A 26,421-nucleotide genomic window follows, 5' to 3' on the forward strand; every position below is an offset into this window, starting at 1 on the left:
TCGTCATTGATTTGTTGTTGATGGGCATGCGACGGCTGCTGAGCTGTGCGAGTGCGACGGGGCGATGGGGCGATGGACCGGGACATCGGCTGTCTCGTTCTATTGACATTCGTCTGTCACAACCCAGAAATCAAAACTGGGGAAAAAAAATGAAAAGCGAAACGAGAACCCCGGCCCCAAAAATTTCCCAAAGACGCCCCTTTTTTGTTGTTTTTTCGGTTCTGGTGCAGGCATTTTTTTTTTTTTTTTTTTTTTTTGGGAGGCGTTACTCGTAAATTTTGGTATAAACACATTTCGCACTATCGAAGATAAAAACGCAGGGCACTGAACAAAAATGTGGCTACATTGCAGTGCCCAAAATTCTTAAATTCATTCAGTACTTAAAATCTGAACTTAAGAAAATAAAAGTAGAGTGTGTGATGGTTCGTAAAGAAGTGGGCGGTGGGTGGCTAGTGGGCGGTTCGTGGGTGGGATTGGCATGGAAAGTTCTCAGTTGCATTCTGGGCCAGCTTTTAATTATGGGCCTGGCCTTTGTTGTAAACATCTGTTGCGTCTTCTTCACATTACCTCCTTTTCCACTCATGTTCTTTTTTGCATGCGCATTTTATTTAAATTTTTAACCCCATTCCCAATCGCAGGGGAAAATAAGAGAGCAGCAGCAGCGTGAATTGTCAATAGTTCTTCGAACTGGAAAAACTGCAGAAAGGGGGAAAAGCGCTTTTCAAGTGCTTTGTCACGAGATCACAGTGAGAACTCGGATGCTGCTGTCAGGCAGAACTGCTACAAATGTGAATAACAAGCTGTAAACAATTTTAAAAATAATTTTTTTTTTAATTCAAATTGATTCGTGAAACATTTTTATTTAAATTAAATAATGTTTTACGCACCAAATGAAACTATGTAAATATTAAAGCCCTGCTTGCTGTAAAGATTACAATTTAATTTAATTTTTTGTATAATTTTTATATCTATACAATTAGCATATATTATTTTATAGTAATATACTTTAGGCATAGCAACCTGGCGATGCCCACTGTGTTTTCGCAGCATTTGGGTGACCCATTCTCCGGTGGAAATGGAAGTGGCAGTGGGACTCTTTATGCCAGTTTGTCTTATCAATGTCAAGAGTTCGCCTTCCCATATAACACTTTTCCCCCGCGGGGATGTCGCCTCCAATATATGACTCCACCTAGGTACAGTCGAGTTCAAGCTATTAGCATAATAATGAAAAAACTAGTGTATCAATTAAATCAATCTTAAATAACCGTTGACCTAGTTTTAACTTTAAATTCTTACGATACTTGCAATGCTAGTTATAAATGCAAATTCGAAATTTGCTAGCGCATTGGTGGGAGTTATAGTTTTTAACTTCTGTATGTATTTATATTTATAGTTTTACACACAGTGCGATGTGGGGCATGCTGTTGGCGCTCTCACTTTTGTGTGGCACTTCCGCTTTTTTTTTCGTAGCTGCATCTGCCGGCCACCAATCAAGATTTTAATGCGTCGGGCCCGATGGCTAATTTATGCCGGGCTATAATATCACTTAAGCCCCCCGATATCTTCGCATGTACATATGTAGGAGGCTCCAAAAAACGCTGGGCTGTTACCGAAAGCAGAACTGTTATATCCTTAACATGGCAGCCGACAGCCAACGACCTGGTTTTAAAAGCACGAAGCTGCCTTCGTTTCACTTCGTTTAAATTTAGTACAAAGTGCTAGCAGGGCACCGGACAGAGAGAGAGAGAGCGAGAGGGACAGGCCGCGGAGCGAAAGAGAGGGAGCAACGCTCGGGTATTTTATTTTTAGCAGGCAGTACGGCACGCGAACTCCACTTTTTGGGAACACTTTTCCATGCCGTGCGGCTGCGGGAGGGGGTCCCAAACGGGAACAGTTTTCCCCCCAAAGCATTTCACATTGTTTTTGCATGCGCGTGTGCCTCTGTTAACGCCGACGTCGACGCCGGCCGAGACGCCACAGCAGCGACGGCCAAAGAGCGATTTTCCTATAACAAGTTTTTAGTACGTGTTCCGATGTCGAGTAATTCGGTTGCGTGACGCTCGCAGCAACAACAAGCCACAAATACAACACCAACAGCAGCAAGCACAACATAAATTTAAATAATAAAACAGCCCCACAACCACAAATACTGCATCGCAATGAAATAAACAACTATCGCATAATGCCAGCAACCAAATTTTTTGAAAGTGCTATCTGTGTTTGTTCCTAGAATTAATCAAATCAAGTCTATAATATAAGTCGCGAGAAACCATGCCGAAAAATCGAAAATAAAATCCTCAAAAAATATCTACAAAAATTCTAAAAAAAAATCACTAAAAATCCCCAATAAATCTCAACATAACCAAATAAAAATTAATTACTTTTTTTGTTATTGTGTGTGCCTGTGTTATTGTGTGTGTTGGCCAACTTCCTGTGCAACCGGTCTGCAAAAGAGAAATATCCAGCCCATTCATTCAGCATCCGACGCTAGTTGCACCTGCAACAAAAAAGAAAAAAATAAAAAAAAAAATACGCAACACAACTAAAAAACGAAAGAGAAGCGTTCTCTAGAAGTAGAAGTTGGCGACATAAACCCGTTCTTTGAGTGGAGGAAACAGCAGCGCCTCCAAGGCCAAACACGATATCCACTTGGTCACAACAATAACAACAACAACAAAAGAGCCACCTCGCAGGACCGCAGAAAACAAAAAAGCTGAGAAAAAAAACACAGCAGCGAGCAACTTTCCACATTTTTCCTGGGCATTTTCCTTTATGGTAAGTCGCGTTTAAAGCACTTAAGTGGTATGCAACTTGTTAAATAATTCAAGTTAAATTCAATTCGCACTAAGCTTTAGTTAACACAATTTATAATTTATCTAATCTTTTTAAGCACATTATTTAAATTTAAATTTTAAATCACACACACACACACATACGCGTTTGTAAATGCCTGAAAACCTGTGACTAGCTTGAAACATTTTTAGTTTTTACGTATTGCAATTCCTTGAAGGAGCTCTCACAATGTTTGTTTTATGTGCGATGGGTAAACTTAAAAAAGCCCAGAGGGGCTGGCAAGGGTTAAGAGGTCTGAGCTGGGCTCGAGGACTTTTACTCAAGACCAAAAAATGTTTCTCCTTCATATTTGATGCAGCTAAGTATGCTATGCTTTATTTCGCCCATTTTCCCTGCGAGCTTTTCCTTTTGTTTAACTTGCATTTGGGGGGCTGTTGCTTGAGTGCAAGTGGAATCCAAGCCCGGCCAATCATCAGTCAATGCAGCCATCAATCAATCAATCAATGCAAAATGACTTGGAACTTTGTTTTCTTTTTTTTTGATGTCATGTGGCCGTGGTATGTACATGGCGAAAATGTTTCAAGTCAATTAGGCAAGGCGCCCACGTCATAAGTGTGTTAAAAAGAAATGAAAAAGGTAGGTGGGTACGTGGGTGGAGGTTGGACGCTTTGCCCGGGGGTCAGAGGTCGGATTCCGCTTCCGGACTGCGCTAATGGAATGACCAGAACTGCCAGACTTCCACAGCTGAGCAAACTCACTTGGCTGTGCTGGCTTACAAGGGCTATTTATGTTGACTTAATATGCATAATTATTTAGTGGCTTTATTTTTTCATTTAACGCTGAGTCTGCACAAGTTAATTAAATAGTTTGACCTTCTCTCTCTCTCTCTTAAGTACACTGTGAGTTTTTCTGCCTAACTATTTTACTTGTAATAAGACATATTAGTACTATCCATGATAATTTCCAATCACTTTCCAACTATCCATAGTTATTTGTATGCAACTTAAAGAGTTCCAAGCTTAATAGTTAAAAAAAACAACACAAGATAACCCCGAGCTCCTCGCTTTTGCTGAGACAAACTCTTTGTGGCTTGACCTCTGACAGATGAGATTTGATTTGGCTTAGATTCCCGTGAAATTTAATTGTAGTTCGCGAGCGATTCGCTTGAAAGTCGGTGAAAAACCCCTGCGCGTTTCCCACTCCATTAACTTTTAACCAATTGCCAAAAAATGACAAAAGACAACAGCAACAAACAAAATTCTTGTTTGCCAATCAAATTTTTCAAGTGAAGACCACAACAAAGCAACTGGCGAGGAAGAACGGGTAATAGCGACAACAAAAAAAGGGGTGGTCGGCGAGAGGGGGCGGAGGGGCGGAGTATTCGGAAAAATGTGGGTGGAAAACCTCAACAAACCAGACCAAAAATATTTCTCTCTTCTCCTGCTTTTTTTTTTGGTGTTTCACTTTTTTCGTTCTTTGAGTCATAAAATTTCAGATTTTTTTTCAAGTCGAAACTTTTCTAATCAAATTAAGAGTAAGGCAAATGTGGGAGTTGGCTGTGGGCGGCGAGGGCGTGGCAGTGTGATGCTGTGAAAGTGAAAATTATCTAAGCCAATTTAAAGTCCAGCGAGATATTTAGCGTACAGTGCTGTTCATCAACTTTGGTCTAGTTCTCAAATAATAAATTTTAAAATAAGTTAAATATACAAAGTATATAAACTTTATATGCTTAGATTAGACTACCATGTAGTAGTAGTAGTTCTTCAAAAATTGACAAACACACACAGTTGACTTTAATAATCGGCAATAAAAAAATATACGAAACTGAAATGCGGAACAATAAATCCAGCGCCATAGCAAATGGAATCCGTATCCGTAAAAGTGCACACAACTTCACAGACTTTTCAACTCTGATCCCTTGCCAGTGATTTAAGGACGTGAAACGCACTGTGCTGCCCCATAAAAATGTTCATCATCATTTGTTGCTTCGCCCAACTGCAAATGGGCAAAAGTTTACACATCTCAATGACCTTGGGTACCAGGAAAAAAAACCCAACAACACCCACACCCACCGTCAAAAAAAAAACATATTTATTTATAAATACGATGCGAAAAGCGGAGCGGGAAAAAATAGAAAAGTTTGCTGCATAAAACTGAATTACCGGAAATTGGCCAACAAAATAAAAGGGAAATAAACGGCAATGCGAAAAAATGCTGGAAGCCCTTGGTTTTGGCCAAAAGTAGGTGGCCAAAATGGAGAAGGAAACGGAAAAGTTTTTTTTACCTACTTTGAAAAGCGGGAAGAAGCTTGGCAAAAAGTGGAAAGTACTCACGAGCATAGGTACTTATATAAATACATAATACATATACATAAACAAGAAACTAGTGCCAAACTTTGCTGCAAAAGTACGATTGCTCCAAATCAACCTTGAAAAATGCAGCTTTTAACTATCGATGGGTAATTATATTTATGATGCAAACAGCTAAATAGCATAACTATTCTTGCTGCAGATGCTGGCCAATAAGATAGTGCTGTCTTGCCACTAAAAGGTATATTAAGTAGGATAACTAAATATTTAGTAAAAGTGCCACAAGTAGAACTGTTAAATGTTAAATGCCCAGGACTTATGAAGAAACAACGAAATTATGTGCTTAACTTCTGGTTTTTCCAGCAGCTCGAAAAAAGTGCGCCATAATTTCAGCATTTTCTTGAATTTTCATTCAAATTTGCGTGCCTTTTTGCGGCTCCTGATGCTTTTTGTTGTAATTGCAAGTGCGCCACTTGCTTTTGACACCTGCTTTTCATTGGGTGGCTTTGCTGGGGTGTGGCAATTGCCGGTGGCGGGCGGGGGGCGGGGGTCATTTATTATGGCCAGCTTCTTGGCTTTAAAGAAAACCCACTACCACTCCACCCGCCCATTTTTCCTTCTGCTCTCTCACACTTTTTTTTTTTGCTGTTGCGCTGGCTGTCGCCGTTTGTAATTGACATGAAAATTTAATACCATAATTTTATTTTGCACTTGGCCTACACTCCACGCCCACCTACCAACCGCCCACCGCCCACCGCCCACGAACGCCTGGTGTTTGCCTTTGTGCTTTTTTAGATTAGAAAAGTTTGCGTCCTTGTTTGTAATTTTTATTTTTATTTTATGTATACATTTAGGTTGCTCTTTTTCTTGTTTTCCTACGCCTATGCAGGCCAAGCTGTGAAAAGGGCAAAGTTTTCGGTCAGCTCTTGAGTTTTTAAAGTGGACAAAACTGCAGTTTTCCCCCATTTCTTCGCACTTTCCCGGCTGGCCGAATATTTTGCTGAAATAGATCGAATTCTATTGAACTTAAATGTATTTTACACGATTTTTGCACAAGCACACTTTCAATTTCTTCAAATAAACGTATTAACTTACAATTTTAAATCCACAAAATTTGCACATGTCTCTGCAACCAAAAAACATTGTCAAATATCCAAGCAACTTAATTTTTATTAAATTTTTTATTAATTTTTATTCGCCTGGCGAAAGAGGGCTCCAATTGAGCTGCGATTGAGTTGAGTTCGTCTCACTTTGGTTAATTTTCATTTATTTGCAGGGGTGGCATTTTCATTTCGCTTTGCCGTTGTGCAAATGTTCCACTGTTTTTTTCCGGCAGGGCTTTCTTTCTTTCCTGATTTTTGGCATGTTTTTTATGTTACTTTTTTCCTTTTTTTTTGCCCGAAGTTTGTGCCTCCATTTGAGCAGAAAATCGCGTCGCTTGCTGCCGGCGCTTTCTGCATTTGAATGACCTGGCAGCGAGAGAGCATGCTTAATAATTCAATTCATAGGCCAAGTCACGAGAAGGAGTCACGGAATACAAAACGTATAGTACAAACATGCATACCCACCTATATATATATACATATATATATATATATATATATTACATATTACATATATTACATATATATATATATATATATGTATCTGTATCTCTGGGCACATAATGGTACAGGAGAAACAAAACAAAACAAACGAAAAGGCAAAAGGCCGGCACTGAAAGAAGTTGGCCACTCGTCCTTCGTTATCCCTGAAGGGCCAAGGCATCCTTTAACAGAGTGACACCGTCCAGGAGCTGGCCGACCCGTCCTGCCCTTGCCCATTTCACCTCCACATTAGAGGCAAACAAAATGGGAAACAAAAAAATTATTTCACTTCCTGCCGCTGTCTGTTTCTGCTGTTTGCCTTCATTTGCATATACAATTTTTATCCAACCAGCTACAAGCGTTTATTTGCCGACATCCCGACCATGTCCCTGTCCATCTTATGCTCCAAATGGCGAAAAAGTAACCGAAAGGTTGCAAAACATGGAAAATCGTTTCAAAAACACACTCTTCGATCACGAGCATCCTGAGGAATATCAGATATCGAAATTATATTGATTCAGAAATCACCTAGCATTTAAGTAACAAAATAACCAACGACTTTTATAGAAGATTGCCTAAATGTGTTAAGAAACTTTCTATTTAAATATTTCAACTTATTCAGCAATGTTTCTTTTATTTTGCTCCATACTCATATTTTTTAGGCCCACTACATGGCTGACTTATGTATGTATATGCATGTATATGTATGTATATGTATGTATATGTTTGTGTGTGTCAGACAAACATCGGCGCTGGTGGATGAGGGGGGTATGCGCCCCCGGAAAATGCTTGCTCATTTGTAGCTGGGAAATTGCTTGGCTTGCAGGTTGGCCGAAATTTAATTTGCCTAAAATTGTTAAATGAAGCCAAACTTCAGGCGCAGACAGGCGCACACATACACGGCTCAGTTTGTACTTACGCTTTGTTAATTTAGTTATGCTCCAAGTATTAAAAAGAGATTTTTTAGCTCATTGAGCTTCCTCGAAATGATGTGCGCAAAAAAAAGCAACTATGTATGTGTGTGGGTTCTTTATTTTACGCATAAAGGTAAACGAACATTTCACATCGTTCTATACATGTTTGGGCTTGTCGAGAGATAGCTTCTTGGTCATGCTCCTGGTTATTCTTCTGGGTTTTTCTTCGGGCTTCGGAACGTTTACGGCCGCAGCATTGGCATCTACGGTAGTTTTCTTTGCTGCCTCTTGGCGTGCCTTGGCGCGTAGAGCGGCCTGTTTGAGAAAATTGGGTTAAAAACGATAGAAATCAAAAAAAAAAAAAAAAAAGATTACTTACAGCTCTAACCTGGTTGAAGTACTTGTCTTTCCAGCTCAAATTAGACCTTTTTAATACTTCATTTGACTCAGATGGTGTTGCCGGCAATTGACGGGCCAATCTGGCCAAAATTTTCTTCCACAAACGTTTCTTATTGCGCCAGGAGGTCATTTCGCCTAGGTTCTTAACGCTATGAAGCACGCCAGAATTGTCAGTGTGACTCGCCACCGACGCTCCAATTTATCCTGCTTACAGTATGACCATAACGCATAATGCAACTTTTAATACCAGATATATGGCTGTGGGATGAGCTAGGGGGCAATACTAATTAATGCGACCCATCCATCAATAACCATGTCGCGATTTCAAATAAGTGGTGCAAAAAATTCGGAGTTTCACCCGTGCTCATGATTCAAGGTATGCAAGTTAAGGGGCCAAAAAGGAAAACAGCCTTTAGGACCAGTCAAAAGCTGGAAAATGGTCAGGAAAATGGAAAATGGTGCTAGGCCAACCCGTTGACTATCCAATCACTTACTCCACTCATTCATTCATTCGCTCATTCATTCATTTCGGACTCAACCTCGGACTCTCGGGTCGACTTTGCATTTAAATCAATTTAAGCGTTTTACAGTCAGTTGAACCTTTTGTGCTTCATGTCATGTGCACACCGACACACACACACACACACACACAAACACCCGCACACAGGAAAACCCACAGGCATAGAAACGGAAAAATGAAATGGAAAATGGGGGAGGTGGAGGTGGGAAAGTGAACGGTGGCTTCCAAACTGCACAGAAAAGTCGACCGCAAAAATAGAGATGGCTTGAAGAAATAGAAAATCCCCAAAACAGAACGGTTACGAGCGGTATTTTTGTTTTCAAACATTTCCCAGCTAATAATAAAAGAATTTTTTATTGAATTTCAAACAATCTTACAGTAGATATTCAATAAAAGAAATACCTACAGCTATGTGAATCTGAAGTTCACGGCCCATAATTCCCGATCAAATGGTATGGGTAGGGTTGCTGATTGTTATGCAACGGTTGCACTGCGATATTCATCGATTCGCATTTCGTAAGCTCATCACGTGCTCATCTCTAAGAAGAGATGCCTATGCAGAGCAAGAAAGAGATGGGTAGCAAATTATGCAGACACTTAAATATGCCATAAAATTATTCGAATTCTGCATCAATTCTTTGCATTCGTATTCCTACGTACGTTCCTGATACTATCCCCTTTTGTTTTTGCTTTTGTTTATAACTCGAATTTTATTTATTTTTGCCCAATTCGCACAAAATATGTGAAAACTTGCGTTTCCACTTGCAGGGTTCGTATTGGAAAGCAAAACAAGCAGTTCACTGGGTCGTCAAATGTGGCTAGGAAATTCAAAGACCCAGCAACACTTGGCGCACGAAAATTATGCAGCTAAAAAGGTTGCTTAAATCGTTTCAACCTATTAAAAAAAAATATAAATGTTGGGAAAGCGTAGAATTTTGAAATGATCTTTAGCAACTTAAATTCTGGTGCTTAACCGATTTAAAATGATTTTTTGTGCTGTGGCAGCAAACGGCGGCGGCAGTGATGATTATTATTATTTTTCCTGGCACCGCTACTTTTGTTAAATCCAAACAAGCGTGTGAAAATTGCAGCTGTGTAGGGACGCGAAACAGGATGCAGGACACAATGGCTGTGTGCGTTGTCCTGGCAACAACAATTGTCACAATTGTTAAAAATTTATAATGATACTACGAACTTTTTATGTCCGTCTGGGCACTCGTGTAAAATATTAAGGCAGCCAGCACTAACAAATTTGTGAAAACATTTATTCACTCCGCATTATGTACATACATACATATACATACATATATGCAACAAAAACGCGAGCACTATTTTTTGTGCGAAAATTAAATACAAATGCAATTTTTACAGTCGCACTGTGTCAACAACAACACCCGCCGTCTTTCCTTTAATTCGCTTTGCTGTTTCGTTTTAATGAATTTGTATATGTATATGTTAAACACATTTCAGTGCCACAAAATAATGGCAAAGAGAACATAAAACAAAAAATGGTAACAAAAAGACAACAGAAAAACGGCGAATGATAATGAGACGGAGTGGCGGGAAAAAACGGAAAAACGAGTTAGCAGCACAAACAGGTTGCATTTTAAGAAAATTACCATTATTTGGCCGAATAACAAATACGCGCTGTTATACAAATTATTTGTTTATTTTACTTAGAGCATTGCAAAGGCAATAGACTAGTGCACCACACATACATACATGCAACACGATGAAAACATGGAAAACAAGTAAAAGCCAAAATAGTAACATCTCTTTAATTACCGCCGAAAATCAATGGATTTGCATGCCGATTTGATTTGATCACAATTGAATTGATTAGCAATCCCTCAACACTTTTCCCCGCTAATTGCATTCCCTGTTACTTTTTTGCGAGTGTCGCAGCATTCCGCCGAATGCCGAAACAACAATTAATTAATAAAAAAAAAAAAATAACAAAAAATTGAGTTTAATGGGCGCATGGATATTAATTGCTAGCAAGCCATAATCTGTACATCGGCATGCTGATTATAAATATTTGCGCGCCGAAAAATATTCTAACTTGGCTTTTATTGCGATTTGCCGCCGATTGCGAGTGTTGCAAAACCACCGCCGCACAATTTGCGGAACAATGGGGGAAAGCGACGAAATTCTGTGCGGTGGGCAGCAAATTGAAAACCCAATAAAACACTCAATTTATTTAAATTGCATACGATTGACAATCCGCACAATTGAGCGCAGGTGCACTCGAAGAAAAGCTAGCTCAATCGCTATGCTAGTTTTAGGCATTATACTATCTAGAAAATCGAGCAAACAAACTCGATAGTTTTGTATTTATGTCCACTATTATTTGCAAAATGTATTATTGTGATTTCAAATAACTAGAATATTTGGAATTCCGTGTCATTTTATGCCGAGCACACTCATTTAATTCCATTTCACGGTGCTCTTCCTTTTTTTCGGGATTTTTCTCCTGGGCGTGCGAGTGTGTGTGGTATATGTACATGTGTGTGTGTATGTATATGTATTATATATACAGCTGATTAGTTAAACAGGACACGTAACGCTTACCACAGCAAAAGTGACAACAACAAGCGGCGTAAAAAAAAACACTCGAATATGAATGACAAGCGGAATACAAAATGCGCGAAAAGAGACAACAGAAAAATGGGCAAATAAAAACGTAAGCAAATCAAAAATTTTAGGGCAATCGGGAAAGCGGCAAAAAAAAAAAACAAAAAAAAAAAAATAAAATAAAAACCCTCAAGAAAATTGTGCGTTTTCACGAGGCGGAAAACGCTGATTGGGCCAAATTTCCTCTTGACCGAGATTCGGGATTAGGAAAAGAAAAGAATACACAAGCTATTAGCAAAATGTGAAATGAGCTGCCATCCATGCAACTCTGTATTTCTCAGATGCGAAATTTAGTCAAATTCCTTTGCTTTTCAATTCAGTTACTCAAACTTAAAGATGCGCGCACCTTGAACTTATGTTACTTCCGCTAGCATCTTGTTTGTTCCCATCGCCGAATTCCCGAAACTGCGGCAATTAGTGGGCGTATTGGGTGGCCACGCCCCCCGGCGGCCTACGCCCCAGCATCCCATTTGTCATAAAACATAACTCAGCAATTGCCCATGCCCCAATGAGCCCACGTACGCCCATCAATTGTCGTTTTTATCAGCGTACCATGTCGCGAAATGTTGATTTTTTTTTGTACCATACACTCAGAAAAAATGTGCTACGAATGCTGTAGCATAGTTAGCAAAGCATAAAAAAAAATATATAATAAAATATTAATTGCTTTAAATCAATTAATATAATTGATATTTTTTTGGGTTGTCTATTCCAATTGTTTTTATTATTTTATTTTTTTTTAATTTATCCCATTTCTTGGTTATTATTTCGCGCAGTGCCTTTATTGCTGGCTTTCCTTTTATTTTACTCGCCCTCCTAAAAGTAGGCAACAAAAAAGTGGGTGGCAAGTGGGGCTGTGGAAACAAAGTGCGTATTATTGACGCCCCAGCCTGTCTTCTTTGTTGCTGTTGCCGCTGTAGCAGTTACAGGGTATTAAAAAATCGAAATGCATGCGCAGTATTTTTGCACTTGCGAAGATTAAGTTTTTTGTGGCGCAACAATTGATGAACCAAACCCTTTAAAATGAGAAAAATAGCATTAATCCTATAGCTGTGATATTTCTTTAAGTTATTTAAGTTTCGGGCAACTGTTGCAAATATTGCTGTTATTTTTCCTATCTATTTGCAGTTTCCATCGCCCGATTTTTGATACTGTGGCCCTCATCTTAACTTGGCTAATCAAAAGCTTACTTGTGTGTTTTTCTGCGTGGGCTTCTTTGTCTGCTCTGCTTGATTTCACATCAAAAGCTGCCAAGCTGGAAAAGTTAAATACGTCGAGCGGATACTTTTGATTTTTGACATGCGTGGGCGTTGCTATTGTGGCATTTTCCGATTATTCAAATTAAAGCCACCTGCAAGGCCATCACGAAGCCAAGGAAATTTTTGAGATAAAAGCATTTTTTACACTGCTGGTTAGATAAACAGTTTCTTTTTACTTTTTCTTGATATTAAACTAGGACATAACACACACTTTATTGGTATTTCTATTTGGTTGTATTTAATTTATTAGCACTAGTTAGTGTTTTTGCAAATTGCATTATTCGGCTTGGCTTGTTTTCAAAATGCTCGTCGTTCGTTCTCGTGTAAAGCGGAGTATATTGCCAAGCCCCCACGTATCTGAATGCTCGTTAATAATTGCAGTTTCGGCAAAAATAGAGCAGACTGTAGCCGTTAGTGCGTGGCCGCCTCATCCTCCCGAAGGACTCATGAAATTCAAAACTATCTCCGCCGACCCACCCCCTTTCTATATTTTCCATCTCCTCAGTTGCCCGTCAATTTTCCTGCTGCAGCCGATAAGGATGTTTAAAGTCGTGGCTGGGGCGTCGTTAGTTCACCGTACGTACCCCTGCCTCCATTTGTCGCCCAGCCAGTGGTATATATGTGTATGCACACTATCCGGCATACCCCAGTGCGTATACGCAATATTTCAGTGCCAGCCCCCCTCCGACGTAATGCAGAAAACGCATAGGAGGGTCTGTGCGAGCTGAAATGTTTGGGCTGCTATCTGTTTTAGGCCTGGTTATCATTACCCAGCCCCTGCCACACCCCCGTGTCTCATATTTTTGCCCACAAGAAAGACAATGCGTTTTCTGTCTTGTCATATGATTCAATGAATTTTTCACACAGCTCGGCAGCAAGGGGTTCATTGTGGGTATGCACTGAGAGAAAGCACACGCTGTTCTTCTTATCTATGCTGCAATTGTGAAAGCATTCTCCAAAAATGTATAAAAATGTATCATAAAATTCAAAAGAAAAACCAATTCAACAATGAACGTAGCAAATCAGATACTGGATTATTTTTTCTCAGTGTGAAGATGTCCTGGCCAAATAGCATGACAAATGTATGCAACTCGGCAGGAGCGAGGCTCCAAAGGACGAAAAGGGAGATCGCTTGGTACATGCGAAGCAAAAAACATTGCAACCCAAGAGCAGAGCCGGGACAAAAGGGGGTTGGGGTTCCTGGCGGCTTCCTAGGGGGGGGGGGGGGGGAGGGGGGGGGTGGAGGCGGTTGGTGTTATGATTGTTTCACGAGCTGACAAATAGAGCAACATGGCTGGCGGATGGGCAGGGCGGGAGGAGGGGGTCGGTTGTTGTGCAGCCGCACTTTTAGGAAAATTTATGCCCCTCCCTGGCAATGAGCAATGGGTTTCGGGGAAAATCGCCATGGAAAAGCGGGCTAAGGAGCTGGTAAATCGAGAGATATAATAGGCGTGGCTGCAGTAGGCATATGCTGCCCAGAACTCAAAGTCGATGCCAAAAGTGCTGTGTTTAGTTGTAGCAGTAAACTTGTTTAATTCCAATTAATAAAATAAAAAAAAAAATATTAGGCAATTAAATTAATTAATCAGGCAATCTTAAATTAACGCAAGAAAACATTCTTAAATCACTTGAAATTCATTTACCTGACCAGCAACTCATCATTGCCTCTAAATTCCTATTCAATTTCCTGTTCAATATCCTTTAGTCAGCCCGAAAAGTGTGCTACAAATTCCGGCCTTTTCCTACATTATATCAAAGTATTTATAGATATATATCTATATATATATCTATCAAAATTAATATTGCATAACCAAGCAGGAGAAGGAAAAGGAAGAAGCAGAGGGAGCAAAAACAGCCATTTGCCTGGCACATTAATATATTTATCAAAATCGTTTCCTTTCGCGCTTTTTCCTTCGAACGAATATTGTTTTTTCCATCGTCCTGCGAAACGACGTGACATAATTAGCAAGGGAAGGGGCGTGGCCTGTGGCATTAGGGCGTAAAAATATTAATTTCCACTTAAATGAAAAATTATGCTCAATTTGAGTGCCGACGCAGCAAATAAATTTTTGCACATAAATTCCCAAGCGCTAATAACAATAACAATAATAATCAGCGACATTACGGAGTATTTTGTTTCGTGCGAAGGGGGGAGGGGGGGAGTTGAGTGGGTGTTTCGTTGTGGGCGTTTGCCAAAGTGGGAGTGGCAGCTAATGCTCGGCTATCGTTGGGCGATTAAAATTTTGTTATTAATTACATGCGCCCGGTGTCGTGTAATAATTCACAGCTCATCCATATGCGTTGCACGTGTGTGTGTGGGTGTGTGTGTGTGTGTCGGTGAGTTGTTAATGTGTTGGGCATTAGTGAGAATGTGCGCTTGTGTGTGTGCGTTTCATGTGGCAATTAAAGCGCTAAACCAAAAACACGAGAAACATCTAAACTTTGGGTACATTTATTTATACATTTATTTAATTATGCGAAAAAGTATTTCCAAATTACGCATACGCCAGCGTAGTTATAACAATAAAATTAAATTATTTTGCACTTTGAATAAATCGCTTTAAAGGGCCTAACGAGATTTTTATGTGAACGATTCTTTGCGGCCAAAAAAAAATGAAAAAATTTTGCTCCAAAATTGAACAGCTTTTCAGCATTTTGCGGCCTTGCCTGCCCCGCCTACTCCTTCGCCCCCTCCCATCAAAGATATGCATCCCCCCAATAACGCCCCTCGCCCCTCCCCTCCCCCCTTTAAACACGCCCATGGCCGGGGGCCTCTATCAATTTCAATTGCGTTTACTGCCGCTGGCAGTGTAATCAGTTTTTCGCTTATTGCCGCTAACTTCGCCGCACACAACGAGGTCAAATCAGACACGACACGCCCACTGCCGCCCACTCCACTGGAAATCCACTCATAGAGCCAGAGTATTGGATAATTGGGCTATGCGAAAAATCAGCGGCCATCATTGGCACTGCGCCCACCAAATCCCTATGTACATACATATGAACACTATTGTCCACTTTATTTACTCTATTTAGTAGCACCGCTTCATTCCCATGCCGCACTTTTCAAATATTTCCCTTGTGTGTTTATTTGTTTTCTTACTTCTTTATTTTTTTTTTTAAATTTTTTTTTTCGTTTTATAGTTTAGTTTAGCCGAAAAATGTGCTTTTGTTCGATTTGTATGCCTGCAATTGGCGAGAAATTCAAATTAAATCAATTTTGTTTTTGTAATTGGAGCTTGTCAATTGCTTTGATGTTGTTGCCACACGATTCGTTATTCTATTTTCCGTCTGTTTTCGGTTAAGCAAATAAAGTGCAATGCCACACACAATGGCCGAGTGGAAGAGCAGAAATATACAAAATTGACATAAACTAAACAAAAATATTGCTGACAAAATCGTTATAAACATTGATTTTCAACCTGTTTACCTGTTTTTTCTCTTTTTTTGTCCGCTATTTTCAGGTGAGTTGGCAAACAGAGATTTCGATGGGCTGTGTAAACTTGATAAGTGAGTGTACTTTGGTAATTAAGTTATTTTCACTGCGAAGGTAAAACAAATAAACCCAAGAAAATCGTAATTTATTTAAAAAGAAGCGAGGAAAAACGGGAAAAAAAAATAACAAAACGCCATTCTCCTCCAATAAATTTATTCACATTTTCCGCAAGTTTCCATCTATTTTCCAATTTATTTCAGCCCCCTCAAATAATTTTTTGCAGCTTGTTTCGAAGACAGATGCGGCAAGAGGTGAATTCATTTTTAATTAAAAACAAGCCACGCCCACCGCAAAAAGTAAAGCACGCAAAAAAATTGCGAAACATAACAACTAGGGATAGAATATACACAAATATATAGTTCATATACATAAAAACCACAGGCCCCTCTTTTATTTATTTTATTTTTTTGCCATCTTCAGTCAAATTCATTTCGGGTAGAAAAATGTTAGCTGTGTGCAGCTTCTTTTTTTTGCCAGTTTTCTTCTATATTTTTATACTTTTTCCTGCGACAGCTTTTCATTTGGCCGTGGAAAACCCCGTTCCATTGCCATTTCCATTTCCATTTCCCAGCATCCCAATGAAGCACTTTCTGGCTTAATGCCTTCCTAATTGAAAGTTGCAAAAATTACAGGTGAAAGAGACGGCGGAAAGTTTTTGCCCAGCAAACCGCAAATAATAACAAGAAGGAGTAGGAAAAGCGCCTGCTGGGAAGAAAAAGCGCGCAACGAGAGGAGTGAAAAACGAGTGGAAACGGGTGGAAAATGTCGAGCTATTGACTACAAAAATTCTACAGCAGCACCCAAAAGAACGCAGAAAGAAAACGCAGCTGCAAAAGATAAAACCAAGGGATATTATGAAAAGAAATGCGGCAAATGTCTTTCTGTAGATTTGTACATTTGTACAGGATATATATTTCTTTTCCATAAAAAAAAAAAAAAAATAAAAACAGTCCCTGCTTATTAAGTTCCAAAATCGCTATGAATTTAAAGCCCATTAGATATGTGCATATATTAATTAATCCATTTTTTTTTTGTATTTAAAGAGATATAATTTTTTCACTTTTCTTTGCGCAGCCAAGTGACACTAATGCACTGACCTTGACTGTGCCCGCCGGCTGTTGAGGTAGGCTAAGCAGCTTATCTGCTGGCAAATGCATTGGAATCGCGTTCTCAATCAGATCGGGTCAGCCCCCACTGACACCCATCTTAACCCGCAAACGCCCCCGGGCAGGCGCTTAACCCATTCCAATTGGCAAGTGCCCATTAGTCGTGGGGCCATTTAATTAAGCGGGCGTGGCAATTGATTATAATCGACGGCTACCGAAAGCGAACGACAAACAAAAAGAGTATTGCAATCCAAATCGATGTCCAAATCCAAATCCGCATCCAAATTGATTGCCAAATTGAGGGCCGAATAACGAATAACAGGCAGATAAATAAATACATAAAAGGGTGTAGGTCAAAACACGCGTGACCTTGCCGAACATTTTGCACAGCAGCTTTTCCCGCTGGCCATAAATAATTTATTGCAATTTTCCTCTCTCATTAATTTGCCAACAGTCAAATGGCAAATAATCGGAGCCCCAAGGCTCCAAATAATTCCATTAACTGGCAAATAGAAATCCAAATTACGCAAATAAAATGGAATTTCGTAATTTATTATGTCAATCAGCCGGAGGTAACACTAGCCAAGAATTATAATCAGTTAATATGGTTAAAATCGCGCAGTTTGATTTCCATCTCAGCACTTTTAAAAGCATCTCCATTAAGAAAAAAAAAAGATTTTTTTTATTTGCTTTGATTATTGTGATAAAAATTTAACATTTATTAATTTCATCTAGTCGTTTTTCAACGCATTTTATTACCACTTCGCCAAAGGGTTGATTTAGTTTGTTTAACACTTCTGTTTGGGTTTATTCGATTAATTAACAAATTAATTGGGGGGCAAGTGCGGCCTCAACTTTACGCGCCGCTAAGTCAACAGAAATCGAAAACTTTTCAAATTGTCATAATTATTCAAAATCGTTTTCCGCCCAATTTGAATACAGTTAGGCCCGCCGGTTTTTTTTTTTCTTTTTTTTTTATTACTTTTCCGAGCGGCGATTCCAGAGACGTTCTTTCCTTTAATCACGCCTCTTTGATTAATGGCTCTCCGGCAATTGACAGGAATTTGTTGTTTGTAGTAAGAGGAGCAAAAAAAAAAGGGGACCTACGAAAATAGAAATAGGGCTAAAAATGTTGCCAAGAATTTTTGCGGCCCGGCCAGAGACAAGCGACAATGAGACAAAATTGTCGCAGATTTTTCTCTTTCTTCTGGATTTCTTCTTATTTTCCATGCCCTGCGGCATTCAAATATGCAACAGCAAAGCGGCGGAAAAGCAGGAAAATGGTGAAAATGGGTTGGGGAGAGATGCCTGGGCATGCGAAAGGTAGCTGCCAATTTATTTTGCATTTTCTTCGCTGATATTGGCCATCCCTTTTGCTTTATACTCTTTCCAAAAAGCTAAAAGAAAAAAATAAAAAGAAAATTCATTTTGTTAAATCTCTGATGGAACTTAACTTTTATTAAACGAAAATTCAACCAGCGCAGTTCTTTGACGAATTAAAAATTTAACGCAGAGTATTGGTACTCCATTATTTCATATTCGTTGTGTGATTCTTTGGCATTTATTTTTTTTTTTTTTTTTTTTTTGGTTCTGGCCCGGTTTCTTCTCGTTTTTATCGCGACATTTTGCTGCATGTGCGAGGGTTTTTTTTCAAGGGGAAAGTGTTTGGGGGGCTTGGAATTCCTGCATAAATCGCATTGATACGGGCACAAAAAGGAGCAGGAGCAGTTTTTCCCTTTGTTCGCCGCTAGACTTGGCCACGTTTTATGGCCACGCCCCCTCTTAACCCATGAGAGCACCGCCCTGGTCTGCTTAACCTGCACGTGATGTGAAAGAATCGCTATGCCAGCTGAGCCCAGAACGTGTCCTTCCTCCAAACTCCCAACTGCAACTCCAATTCAGATCTCAGCTGGAGTCTACGTCTGCCCAGTGACACTGAGAAAAAAAAAATGTATAACCCTGCGAAAAACATGAAGCTAAGTTGCACAGGTTCAAGATAGAGTAGCTCAGTTTGTTCTTGATAAACTGAATATAACTATATTTAATTCTAATTTTTTTGAGATGCTTTCTTGCAGTGTAGTCCTAATGATAAGTCTGAACTTTTTGGGGGCTAAGTTGGCCAGGGGATATGGTTATATCCGGAACTCTGGTTGCATGTGAGTTCATGTGACAAATGAGCCAGCAGCCAGGATTCAAGAGTGCGGAAAGAAAGAAATTTGTAGATAAAAAGCAGTTTGCAGTTTGGTGGAGGAAGGGGGCAGTGGGGGAATGCCATAGGAATGCATTATAGCATTGTGGTATCAATATTTGATCAGAGAGCTAGCATCCAGTTCACGTTCGTCCATTTACAATTTAGATTTTCATATTTTGGGCGCTTTTTCAAAACTAAATTAAATACCAAGAAATAAGATTAATACTTGTATTTTACACGATATTTGCGACACACCAGAAGTTCTCTTTAAGCCAGGCCAAAAGCAACTTTAAGCCAAATGCCCCCCGCCAGTGAGCAAATTTCCCATCACTGATTGACTGCCAAAAGCGAATAATTCAAAGTTCCTGACAAACTTTCCCTTTTGTTCCTGCCATTTATTTTCCTTTCTTTTATGCTCTCTTGTTTATTTTTTCGACTCGCTTTCGTCCTTGATTTTTTTTTTGGCTTTTGCGAACTTGGCCCTAGAATTTATTTTTATGACTCACGCACTTTTGCGGCTTCCGCTTGGAGCTGCTGCTCCATCAAAATGGAGCCATCAACACCTGCTTAGAGGGAAAACTGGGTGGAAATCCGGGGGGGAGGTAAGCGAGAGTGAAGGGACCAAAGCGCGAAATATTTATTTCGCTGGCAGAGAAACTTGGCTTTGAGTTATGGCCGGCTGTCTGCGGAACTCAATTTGAATAAATTGTTGAAACAAAACTCAAGCATACATGCACCGGGAAAAAAAAGGGTGGGCACACGCGCCGCAAATGAAAATAAAAAGCGTAATACACTGGAACAAAACTCAAACAGAAGGAGCCAAGCCATAAAAATGAAGGCTAAGATGAGGGTTAAGTCCTGCGGGCCAGAGGACCTGCAAAATGGGGCAGTGATTTGCTTTCCATCCCCCCTCCCGCGTCCATCACAACAACGCCAAACTTTTCGCGCTGCGACTTTAAAGCGAAGTTTACGGATTGGCAGCGAGTACTTTTCCTTTTTGCCGTTTGATTTTTCCCCCAATCGTTGGGCATTGCAATTGCCAACAGTTGGGAAAGTAAAGTGGCGATGGTAGAGGTTTTTCCATGTGTGAAGAATCAAGGCGCATACATTAAAAAAAAAGAAAAAAAAAAGTACAGTGCGACTTGGAAAAGAACGACAGCAGGAGCTAAAAATTCAATTAAAATTAATTGCAATTAGTTTGGCTTAGAGTGAGATGGGGAGTTAACTTGTTCTTTGTAATTGCAAAAGTGAAAGTTTGCTCTTAGCGTGCGTTCACTGTAGCTGCCCACGCGGCTTTTAAGCTTATTTACTGCTTATATATTTTAACACTCCCCGTGCCCCTAAAAACTGGCACAGCTTCCCCTGACAACGCACCCACCTACCCCCCACCCCACGAAGTTCCACCTCCCCCTCGATGTTCACCCCTCCCCCCGCGCAATGCGAGAAATAAAACCGAATAACAACAACAAACGATTTCCCTCGGCCTGGTCGGCGGTATTGGAGCGGGCTTCAATATATATTTTATTTTTCGGCAGCACTTCCGTGGCAGTCAGCCAAACCCCCAGTAAACCCCCCTCCCCCCTTCGGCGCCGAATCCTGCAGCCACCCCCCCTCTCGATGGCCCTCAACATGACAAATGGCTGCAAATCGTCTTCCTGTCGCGACCGCCGCGTTGACAGCAAATGGTTTTTCCTTTTTTTTTATTCTGTTTTTTTCGGTGCCTTTTTTTTTGTTGTTGCTGTATTTTTTATCGTTATTTTTCATTATTTATTTATTTATTTATTTAGCATTGCTTGTGCATTTGCGTTATATTTATGCCCCGTTTCTTGCGCCTTATAGGACAGCACGAAACATTCTTATCTGCAAGTTTTCCGGGTTTTCCGGGCTTTCATTTTTTTTCTTTTTTCTGGCCAGCTGCCACAAAATAGGGGCACCATTAAAGTCAGACTTTAAGCAACAGTTTGGTCTTAAAGTATTATTTAAAAAGCAACTTTATTGGTCTGAATGTAATGTAAGCGCTCGGGAGCCAAGTTGGAGATAAGACTGATTTAAATAAAGCCATTTACCTTGAGAGTAATGGGAAGTAATCGTATGAGGGTCCCTCAACCGCCCCCCCCCCCCCCCCCCTTCCCCTGAAATGTCGCCCAAAAGTACTCGCCTTTGATTTAAGCCGCAACGCCCACTGGCAGGGCTCGATTGAACCCAAAATGAACCCGGAACAACCTTTTCCAAATTGGTAAATTTGCGAAATTCAAGCGTTTTGAGGTTTGGCGACCTTTCAACCCGCCAAATAACCCCTTCAACCCGCCAAAATGTCCGGGCACCGCAGTCTTGTCAACTTATTTAGTGCTCGGCCGCAAGACCCAATCACAAACATACGAACAAGATGGGGAATATTAGCTAGAGAGTGAGACGAGACATATGGGCGGGTGGGAGAGAGGGAGACAGAGAGAGAGAGAGAGTGAGGGAGAGGGAGATGGACAGCCATACATACATACGTAGGGTATATGGCGCGGGAAAACAATGCACTGGCAACACGCAATCCAAAAAGTGAACTAAAGTTCAGAGGCGGAAATTTCGCAGCGACCGCAGGGACCAGAAAACAGAACCGAAAACCAAAGCCAACCAACACACCGAGAAGCCGGCGTGGGGTTAACGGGGGCGTTAGGGGGTTAAGAGCGGCTGCCAACTAAACATTACGCATACGCCTCGTTGTCTGCACACCTACACACACTTGACCCACAGATGGGGCTCATATAATAGCATTAAACAGTAGTTTTCATATGCATTTTAATGCATATATCTAGATATTATAATCTAGATATTATTACATTATTATATTATGAAGATCTTAAAGGTCGCAACGAAGTAGCTGGCCAAAAATCCATCTTGAACATGAATAGTGGTTCGTACATAGATCGCTAGAATGGATTGTATTGTTTTGACCGCGAGTGTATGGACGTCTGACCATTCGGCGGACCAGCGGCAGCTGGAAAAGCTCTCACAAAAGAAGCAAACAAAGCGGAAGGAAATAAAGAAAAAAGTGGACGACGACCTTTTCACGAAAATTCATTGTCAAGCCGTGTGTGCCGAGAAAAATGAGGGAAAATGGGGGAAATGCCGGGGCGCGAATGAGAGGGAGAATGAGTGGACCTGCACCTGACACGAAACTGTTGACGAAGTCGGGCCACTTCAAACAGTTTTCGCCCACCCAACGACCTCCCGAGGCCGTTTATTAAAACTAATTAAAATGTTTAAAACATTTATAGAACAAACGGAATGAAGAGGAACGAACGGGAGGGGGGCGGTTCGCCAGCACGGGAACAATACACTGGCAAGGACATTCAAGGGGAGCGAGTCCTTAATTGCCGCAATTAACGTTGGCAACAACGCACCAACCCAGCAACGCCCCTTCTGAATTTTGTTTTAGTACCAGAACAAAACCGGAAATACTTTATGCTATTTTTTTTTTTTTTAAATGCAATATTTAGTGGCTTAAATTGAAAGCAGCAGTAACTGTGAGTGTAAGAAGAAAGGATTACTATTACCTATTACTAGCGCTGCTTTTCTTAGAAGAGATCCTGCGAAAATCGGCCACAATTCGCTTTCGCTGACCTCGTATAACTTTCGTTGGCCGGATTTCGCCGCTGTATTTCCCGCTGGCATCCTTCGGAGGATTCGGAGGACAAAGATCCTTGTGCGTCCGGCACTTCATCAATCCCTGCTGCTCGCCATATCCCTTTCTGAGCTGTTCCCATTTTAGTTTCTGCGAGCCATTCACAAACTGCCAAGGAGCGTGATTTTGCTCCCTTTATTTTCGCCTTTATCCAGCAGATTTTCATTTTTTTTCTTCTTTTTTTACTCCTTTTGATTTGCATTTCTGCTGATGACATCGATTTGGCCGCTTTTCAAGTGCACAATTCTCTTTCATTTCCTTTTCCCACACGTCGCCTCTCTGCTCGCGATTCCTTTTGTTTTCTTCGCGATTTTTTGTTGGTGGATATCGTTGCGCGACATTTGCATAAGCCCGCATAGAGCCACGCCCACCCCGCCCTGCTGATCCATGTTGAGTGTGCACTGGAAAATGAAAAGTCCTTCGTTTGATCGCAAAACGGAGAAGTTGTAGTACTTTATATAGTACTAAACACAGGGAAAATCCTTCAAGTGATCTGTCTAGTAGATAAAATATGCATTATTGCCAAATTCAACGATTTATAGCTGACTTTTTGGGCCGTGCATATTGGCTATATGGTTTATATATAACACATCCAGCACCCATTGCACTTTATTATTTACTGCATTTCCAATATCGTCGTCGTTGCATTTGCACCCAGCCACCCACTGCCACTATTTCCCAACCCCCTGCAACTCCCCCGCACCCCCGCATCACAGCTCGATAACTAATCAATACATTATTGTAATATTATGCCAAAATCTATCAAAATTTATCTACGCAGGAGAAACAAAAAACCATTTAACACTTTTTTTTTTTTTAATGAAATTCCACATGAAATTAAACAAAAATACATTTTTGATGGCCGGAAAAATGTACTTATTCGATGGTAGCGCAAAATATGAAATTCCATGCCACATTTTTCATATTTCACATTTTATTTACGAATTTCAGGGCAGGGCGCAGGAATGTATGCAACATTTTCTGTTATCCAACTGCACCAAATTATTTTCGGAAAAAAAAGCAGCAGGCAGGCCAAAAAAAAGCAGAGAAACCAAATGCATGTCCTAATTGATGACAGGGCAAACATGGGCCAAAGCAAAGAAATAGGAGAAGTAGTGGAGCCAATAACAACAAAGGGGGGGAAATCGAAACTAAGCAAAACAAAAGCTAAAACCGAAACCAAAAAAGAAAAAAAAAACGGAAAACGCAACGAAGTTTTGCACAATTTAGTGCACATTGTTGCCATTTATTGTTGTTATTGCCGCTGTAAAATTGACTTAACTGTACTGCAACAGCAATAATAGCAACCCCGACCCCTCTGCCACCCCTGACCTACACTGGAAATAACAGCACGGCACAAAACTCAATTCACGTTTGTAGTCATTGAAAGCTTACTAGTTGTGCAAGGTCACACTGCTGGCTATCCCCCATCAAGCAAGGGCACACTGCAAACTTTATGATGATCCCAGCATATTCTAGCATATTTTTAGTCATAGGATTTTTCCATGTGCACAAAAGCATTAGAAAATCCTTCTTGGTCTAACCCTTTTTTATTTCGTCCTACTGGTTGGGGAACTTTGTGCCCATTATTGATCCACTGCATATAGGAGAGACTATTCCACCTTAACAGAGGGGCGTAACCTCGCTCAACTCTCGACCCCTGCCCTTTCAGAGCCCCTCACCTCCCCCCTCCCCCCATGGGAATGCCTAATACGGGTCTTTATTTAATTTAATGCCATTTTGTGCTGCCACCCCACACAAAAGGGATGAAGCCGAAGGAACAACAACCGCAGGAGCAACAACTTAATATTCATAATAATAATACGAGCAAATAGACTGTGCGAGAGATAGGAAAAACATCAAATGCCACAAAGGGCGAGCAGGATGGGCTTCTTTAAAGGCGTATATAGTGTTGTGTACTCAAAAAAAATAAAATAAATTAATGGAGCAAAGAGTTGTTTATACCTTGCATTAGGTCGCCTTGAATATAGTTTATATTTATGTGACTAGTGAAAATATTGCATTAATTTAGCAGTCGCTTTCATTCACTTAAGTTCGCCCTCAAAATGCAGCGACTTCTTGCACTTTTCAATGTGCACTCAGCATAAGCTTTACAATTTCTTTAATATGTTTTTATTTTGCTTGGATCGTGCACCTTTTAGCTGTGCCACTTCCACATGTTGACACTGTGCAAAATGGGGAAATGGCAGTGCTGCACAACAAATTAAAAAATTTCGTATCATATTCTGCACTTTTGGCTCATTAAACTATATAAATTATTTCGTTTCTGCCTTAAAATGCGTTTTCGGTTTTATACTTCAACGAAGATTATTACAGTGTACTCGTATTCATTACTGCGTGAATGATTCATTCGATAGTCGCTGCAGTTGCAGCTATTCCCATGTAAAAGTTCTGCTCGTGTGTGTGTGTGTGTGTGTGTGTGTGTGCGGTGCATTGCATCTGTGTGCCGTGTGTGTTTAAAAAAGAGAGATTGTTTATTATACAGCAGACGGCGGAAGGCAGCGGCGCATTCGCCTCCTTCTTGCAACAATAACACAAAAAATACAAAAGGAGCACAACAACAACGAGAAACACATGTCCGCTTGGGCGCCTTGTCTTAACGCCCCGCGCCCCGCGCCCCGCCCTCGCACCCCTCTAAATTCCCAGGACAACAGGCGCCTTGTTGCACATGAATAGACACGCAAACACGTGCAATTACCAGCACCCGCCCCCCACCTCACCTTCTTGTTTTTTTCTTATTTTTCAGTACTTTGCTTAAACGCTTTAAATTGTTTTCCATTTTCCGTCTGTCCTTCTTTTTTTTTTCTTTTTTTGTTCGTTGTTGTTTTGGGGCAAGGAAAATTTGTAGCTAAGCGCATTTGGGGAATTTAAACTCATTTTGTGAGCCTTTTCGCAAATCGCCCAGGACCTCGTCCCTTTTCCTGAATTCCCATTAAGGGAATACACTGAGTGAGCCAAGGATATGTTTATCCAGGGCCCAAGTAGCAATTTTGCAAAGAGCATGCAATAATATGTACGTGTATGCTAAATAAAAAAAAAAATAATAATAAAAAAATAACAATTAAAAGCTTAACCAAAGGCACTTCTATCGCAACATTCAATCGCTTACGGAAATAGTTTACAGTTTCATAATTGAAAATGCAACAAAGTACGCCGCTTGCCAGCGAGCTTTATGCAAAATTTCGTTATTAATTAACGCACTTCACGTAACCATTTAAGCCAACAAGCAGCTGATGGCCAGTAATGAAATATTTCGCCTGCAGTTAATTACACACAGTTAACTCGTTCGCTCGCCGGAATTCGCCGGATTCCAATTGAATCAATTTCCAATTAGAATTTCACAGTGCTCAATCACTTCGCCAACGCAGCGCCATCTAGTGTAAACATTGTGAAGCACTTGCACCGCGGGTCAAGAGAGTCCAACATTTGAACTTTGCTCGGCACTACTTAGCAGGGGCGTGGAAGGGGGGCCCACTTTTCGTTGTTACACTGAAAAAAATATGGAGAATATGCAAGG

At 40.5% G+C, this 26,421-nt stretch overlaps 2 protein-coding genes across 2 annotated transcripts in view; one reads left to right on the forward strand and one right to left on the reverse strand.

The window, feature by feature from the left end:
* The first annotated feature begins 2,015 nt into the window (after positions 1–2,015).
* LOC6616219 (irregular chiasm C-roughest protein) overlaps positions 2,016–26,421 on the forward strand; it is a 34,743-nt gene continuing 10,337 nt past the window's right edge. The window contains exon 1 of the mRNA XM_032725183.1: positions 2,016–2,775. The gene's annotated coding sequence lies outside the window, so the exon portion shown is untranslated. The remainder of the gene's footprint in view (positions 2,776–26,421) is intronic.
* LOC116802084 lies at positions 7,701–8,334 on the reverse strand. The gene is made up of 2 exons (XM_032725184.1): positions 7,982–8,334; positions 7,701–7,917 (listed from the first exon to the last, which is right to left on the reverse strand). The coding sequence occupies exons 1-2, from the start codon at positions 8,129–8,131 to the stop codon at positions 7,759–7,761; spliced, it is 309 nt and encodes a 102-aa protein (XP_032581075.1). The 5' UTR covers positions 8,132–8,334; the 3' UTR covers positions 7,701–7,758.

The sequence above is a fragment of the Drosophila sechellia genome, chromosome X (assembly GCF_004382195.2).
Source record: "Drosophila sechellia strain sech25 chromosome X, ASM438219v1, whole genome shotgun sequence".
NCBI classification, from domain to species: Eukaryota; Metazoa; Arthropoda; class Insecta; order Diptera; family Drosophilidae; genus Drosophila; species Drosophila sechellia.

What these genes read in the sequence shown, in the direction of transcription:
- LOC116802084 (XM_032725184.1), bottom strand. Translation starts at nt 8,131, where the DNA reads ATGACCTCCTGGCGCAATAAGAAACGTTTGTGGAAGAAAATTTTGGCC. An exon ending in ACTTCAACCAGGTTAGAGCT is followed by an intron (nt 7,918 to 7,981) that starts GTAAGTAATCTT and finishes TTTCTCAAACAG; the next exon opens with GCCGCTCTACGCGCCAAGGC.